At 38.9% G+C, this 6,176-nt stretch overlaps 1 protein-coding gene across 1 annotated transcript; it reads left to right on the forward strand.

The window, feature by feature from the left end:
- The first annotated feature begins 1,267 nt into the window (after window positions 1-1,267).
- On the forward strand, window positions 1,268-5,672 carry LOC131257452 (xyloglucan endotransglucosylase/hydrolase protein 2-like). Its single transcript, XM_058258293.1, has 4 exons — window positions 1,268-1,698; window positions 3,036-3,136; window positions 4,579-4,772; window positions 5,099-5,672. Exons 1-4 carry the CDS (start codon window positions 1,380-1,382, stop codon window positions 5,481-5,483), a joined length of 999 nt encoding a protein of 332 aa, XP_058114276.1. The 5' UTR covers window positions 1,268-1,379; the 3' UTR covers window positions 5,484-5,672.
- Window positions 5,673-6,176: the final 504 nt, after the last annotated feature.

Raw genomic sequence — 6,176 nt, forward strand, 5'->3', positions numbered from 1 at the left:
AGAAAAACTAGACTATCATAAGACGGCCGTGGTGTTTGGTTAACAAGTCGTGACTGCGAGTAAAAACTCGACAATTTGGGGGACGATGCTAGACAAAAGTGAACGCTAAACTAAGATTAAACTAAAGACTCTGAGTTTGCTACAGGATGGAGCTAGTCAGAAGTGGAGGGATTTAAAATTAAACTAATTTCGATAGGTGTCACAAGGGGACAGTAGATCGGATAGGCAGGGTAGAGCTGAAAGGGTTGTGTGATTATATTGACGTGATATCTGGAGCTCTTTTTCCAATGCTGCTTTTATATACTTGAGTCAGGAGGTGGTCTTGTTTTGTCCATCTGCAAGATTCTAACGGTTGATCATGAAAACATTGTCGAGCTTCTATATAAGTGTAGCTTATTGCATCAAGTCATGTATACAAGAGATGTCACGTTTCCTAACAAATAACGTGGTTACGTATTCTTTCTTCTTGGTATTGTAATCAAGAAACATGCATAAGAGGCTTTACTAAAATCCCCTTTGAAATTCATTTCCACCATATAGTGTACGTGGTTGCTACATGGCATTTTTTTGGGTAGCCTAATCTAGCCGGGTGAGTTAAACAGATGATATAGATAAAACACATACATCATAGTGGGGCTATAGAGCTTTTTCATCACCGGCCAGCATTGACGTCGATAACAGGGGTCACTACCGAATCCAAGTCCTTATCCAATGTTTGGGTAACTATTTGGAAGGATCAGATTGATTGATGATCCTGCCGTCGTGCCCTAAAGAATTTGGCTGTACCATATGCAACTTCTAACCGATCTACCATGTCACCTCCCCATCATAGACAAATCTCCTTCTCGGCAATTTCTCCGCCGATTTTGATATTTTTCTTGTAATATTATCAGTAAATTCTTGCTTAAATATAATATTAAAAATATAATTAAAATTAATAAATAATTTTAAAACATGAAAATATGGGTAAAAATGAATTATTTCAAACTCTTAAATATTTATTTCATTAAAATTGAGACAATCTACCAAAGATTTTGAAAGTCTGGCTATAATAATGTTTGATGAATTTTGGTGAGAATATCATGAAATTTTCAAAACATCTAAAGAGTTTGTCCCAAAGGCTACTTATGAGATGATGCACACATCATGGGCGTGACTCCAACAACGCATGGGCTAACCGACAATGAGAAACACACGAAATGCTTGGTGAAAGGGAAACTAACGTCACTAGGTATCTTTTTTTCTTCTTTTTTTTTTTTTTCTTTTTTTTTCCTTGCATGGATGAACTTATCCCTTTTGTATGAGGAAATTACGATGTAGGGTTTTTCTCTCTTCTGTTATTTTGATGATTGGTGAAGTGATATGGTTTGTTAGAAGGAATGCGCGTAACGTGGGGGAGAGGTATAGATGATTGCACACACATTCCTCGCTTTCTCCTATCCTCTTGCTGTTGCTGGTATAAAAAAGTATATATAAGATTTGCTGTTGGGATTTCAACAAAAGCATTGTGCTCATTTTTCATGGCTTCCACTACTATATTGGGTCTTTTTTTATTGTTTTCACTCGGTGGGGTAGTTGCAGAGGGATTATCAAATGATCCCAACTTTAATTATAACTATGCAGTCACATTCGGAGGAGATCACGTTGTTTCTCTTGATCAAGGAAGAGAAATTCAACTCACCATGGACAAATCCACTGGTTGATATGTCTCCCTTATTAATTTTTTATTTTCTTCTTTAGAGGGAGATAATTACATGTATTTAATTGGGTGTAGGTAAGTTATCATGTATGTTACCCATCACATTCCATGAATTCACCTCAACACCATTTCTACATATGACAGTTGCTCATCTCCAACTTTTCCAACCTCAAACTTACTCTCACCCGAAAATACTTTCCATCCTATCATATATGTGCAGGTTGGCCCCACCATGAGGATCGCATAATGCAGCAATCAGGAGGTCCCACCTTTCTACTATGTTGTGGTTCACCTGACTAGTAGATTGGACTGAAAATTACGCTAGGTGTTCCTCATGGTGGGGCCAACCTATTGGGCGGGTTGGATCTCAAATGGACATGGAAAGTTGGAATTTATTCCTGTCTGATGGTAACTCATTGTCCAACGAGTTACATATGAGAACATTTACATACATACTCTAGGAACCAGACTGTAAATAGCTCTGGTGAGAACTTATAAGACGCATCCAACCTATCCATTAAATGCATTACCTCATGACACCACTGGGACCTAAAAATCGGCCTTATACAGTACTCAGGTTGGCCAAAGTAAAAGGAACTAGTTGGGAGAGGACTCTCTCACTTGATTTTCACTAGGCTGTTTGAGTTTTTTTTTTTTTCTTTAAAAATAAAAATAAAAAAATCCTTCATCTAAGAGATCAGATGAAGTCCCATGTGGCCTGGAATGCATATACACAACAAGGTGGGCCCCTGTGCAAATGAAGGGTTGGTGTTCCCCTCCCAACCATTCCCTCCAATGTTGCCCACTTGAATTAAGAATGCACCATGATTTTTTGGCCTTAGGCCTAACATAGGTTGATGCATCTGATCTTAGAGTAGATCGCACATACAATTCATAGTGGTAACCGCCCAATGATCATTATCTGATGGTTCCCACACAAACTTTTTACACATTGATTCCACATACACACACATCATGAGCAGCTCAACATCATCATATCTAAGCCTTATCCTAACTAATTGCGGTTACCTACTTTCCACGTGGAACACATGAACCGGACCTTACTTTCCATTAGGTTGGCCAAACCTTCTTACCTAAAAGTCAGGCTATTTCCCTCCACAAGTTGGCAATGCATGGAAAAATATTGTTATATTAACCGTCCGTTTATTTTGTTTATTTTGTTTATGTTGTACATTATAGCTTAACTGACAGTGAACGATCCCATAACTTGTGGATGGTGGCGTGGTGGGCCGGACTTCACAGTCTAGCTTAGCAAACTTGATCATCATATAATCTTCACTATTATTATCATAACCATATCTTTGGTGTATTACAGGCTCTGGGTTTGGATCCAAATTCGATTATGGTTCAGGATTCTTCTATATGAAGATAAAATTACCTGATAAGGATACTGCAGGAGTTGTTACATCTTTCTATGTAAGATCTACTTCACCTTTTTCAACAGTCCTAATTAAGTGAGAAAAGGTCTTGCATTCGTTTGCATAAAAGTGTGGTGAATGAAGGAAGAGGAAATGAAAAATATAAGAGGACTCTTTCATACAACCTCTCACCAGATCAATCTACTGAGACTCCCTATTAGAAAAACCAAACTGACAAGGTGGTTTTTTACCATTCATTCAATGACTTCAAATGGAAATGGTAGAAACATAAATGGTTAATTAATTAATATTGGTGGACACTTGACAGAAACTTGAAAGAAAGAAAGTGATGGCTAGGATTATCTGGTCAATGTAGTTTTTTAAGAAGAAGAAAACAAGACTGGACTCGAAATCCAGTCAAGTCAAAAACCTGTACAATTCTTTTTAATTAGTATATTATTTAATAAAGTATATTATTTAATAATGTTTAAAAAGTATAGATATTACATAAAAGTAAAGTCAAAATTTTGTGAGTATTGAGTTTTTCTTGAGTCGTGGTGAAATCTGTTAGAATCAAGTCAACTCAGGCAAGTTGAGTTGAGATTTAAACTTTGGTTTCTAGAATGTGGGGTCATCGACACTTGGGGCCAGCTGGATGGAAATCCCCTTAATTATATTCTACCTTCCCATCTTTGAAGAGAAGGTTAATTAATCCATGTGTATATTGATTGGATCATTTCTATTCTCACCAATAGAGATGACACAAGTGCCATTTGCGGCCACACATTTGCCTGAATATTCAAGTCCCCACTGGTGATTAATCTTCCTTAGTCTTAAGGGGAGTGGATTCAATCAGGTCAGGCCTTGTCCTGACTGTGGGGCCCACCTTGGTGTATATGTTGTATATCCACACTGTCCATCCGTTTTTTCAGCTCATTTTTAGGTTGTGGACGGAAAATTGAAGCAGATCCAAAACTCAGGTGGACCACACCACAGGAAACAGTAGTGATAGACAATTAAAAACTTTCTTGTGGGCCACAAAAGTTTTGGATGAAGCTGATGTTTTTATTTTTCCCTTCATCCAGATCTGTTTGAGTACCTCATCAACAGGTTGGATGGAAAACAAACATTACGGTGGGCCCTAGGAAAATTTTAGTGGTAGGCATTGAATCACCAATGTTTATTGTGGTGTGGTCCAACTGAGGCTTTACTCTGCTTCAGTTTTGGGGCCACGACCTAAAATGAGCTGAAAAAAATGGATAAAAGACACACACATGATCTGAGTGAATCCGTATTTCTATACATGAGCATGACGATTGATGAATGGTCCAAATTTAACCTTGATTCGTGGACTCATTTGCCTGATTTTCAGGCAAGGGCATGTTGAAAGAAGGCCCAACCTGAAGAAGATTTGGAATTGGTGGGCAGATGCTGATGCTATATATGCTGAAAATAGCATAATATTCGTGGATAGATTCTAACTGGAACTATTATGGGCAGCTGTCATCGCATAAGAGGAGACATGACGAGGTGGATTTTGAGTTTTTAGGTAACAGAGAAGGGAAGCCATACACACTCCAAACCAATATTTTCGCAAATGGTCAAGGAAATAGAGAACAAAGAATTCGTCTCTGGTTCGATCCTACACTCAATTTCCATACTTACAAAATCCTATGGAACCCATATCAATTAGTGTAAGATTTCTCTCTCTCTCTCTCTCTCTCTCTCTCTCTCTCATGAGTGCATGCGTGAACCTCTTAACACCGGGCTATCAACCCAAAATACTACTCTCATTCTACAACTTAAACCGTCCAACCAGCAATTAGAGCCATGTACATGTCGTGTTCAATATTCTTCCAGCTGACCCAACCTACCTAGCTGGACATTGGCTCAAGTCGAGTTTTTTTTTTTTGTGAGTTTTAGAACTATTGCACTCACCACTATTGTATTATGTAAATGGTTGAATTTGAACCAAGTTGTTAGTGGGTGCTACTGTAAATATGTATGACTCGGGTTACAGGTTTTTCGTGGACAACATCCCAATCAGAGTTTTCGCCAACAAAACAAATATAGGAGTTGGTTATCCATCAAAACCAATGCAAGTGCTTGCCAGCTTGTGGGACGCTGAAGATTGGGCCACCGATGGGGGCCAGGCAAAGACTAATTGGACTTGTGCACCGTTCAAAGCCAACTTTCAAGGTTTCAATGTAGATGGATGCAAATCATATGATCCGAACATTTCACCTTGTTATTCATCTAGCCTATGGTGGAACTCAGCAGAGCACATGAGACTAAGCCCTGCCCAACAGATACTATATGAATATGTGAAAAAGCGTTACATTACGTATGACTATTGCTCTGACAAACCAAGGTTCCCAACACCTCCACCTGAGTGCCCACAGTGAGTGAGTCCTTGGCTACCCAGAAGGTTGTAATAAATCAATAGATAGAACATCTTGATGGGGACAGTCCAACCAACTGAACATGAGACCATGTCATAAATAAATTCATCCCATCAAGATTATCAGACGAATGGAAAATATGGTGGGTTTTTTTTTTTTTCCTTTTACACACATCCAAATTCAAATGTAACCTTTGATGATTTGAATGGCTAGATTTTTTATTCTTGTGGTCACCATGGTGTTTTGGATGGGTTGCATACGTTGGACAGGTTTAATGTTATACATATATCACCTGGGCACAACAATTCTCTACTACACTACTTTTAAAGAAAACAATAGAAGTTGGTGTAGACAGTTCCACCGTCTATACGCAGAGAAAGTGGAATCACTCTCTCCACAAAGAGGGTGGAGACTCCACCGTCTGCAGCCCTCCAGCCATTTGTGGGTTCTAGCCACATGAGCTGGCTGCAGCAGGTAAGCTGGACTGACTCGCCACTTATATTTTGGCATGACTCACACGAGCTTCACGAGCGCCCATACATTACCCATATAATGGCTAGTCGTTCACACGAACCTAGATTCCATACAACGCCTAAGGTTCGTAGGATCCGGCCCTGCCCTTCCAAATGCCTAATATAAAGAAGGTTATGGCCTTCAGAGACGGGGAGAAAAAAAAAAAAGAAAAGAAAAAAAAGA

This window comes from Magnolia sinica, chromosome 10 (genome assembly GCF_029962835.1).
Source record: "Magnolia sinica isolate HGM2019 chromosome 10, MsV1, whole genome shotgun sequence".
Taxonomy (NCBI): Eukaryota; Viridiplantae; Streptophyta; class Magnoliopsida; order Magnoliales; family Magnoliaceae; genus Magnolia; species Magnolia sinica.

Coding starts and splice junctions, on each gene's coding strand:
- LOC131257452 (XM_058258293.1), top strand. CDS start 1,380: ATGCGCGTAACGTGGGGGAGAGGTATAGATGATTGCACACACATTCCT. Junction 1,699..3,035: donor CACCATGGACAAATCCACTG/GTTGATATGTCT, acceptor GGTGTATTACAG/GCTCTGGGTTTGGATCCAAA. Junction 3,137..4,578: donor GAGTTGTTACATCTTTCTAT/GTAAGATCTACT, acceptor TATTATGGGCAG/CTGTCATCGCATAAGAGGAG.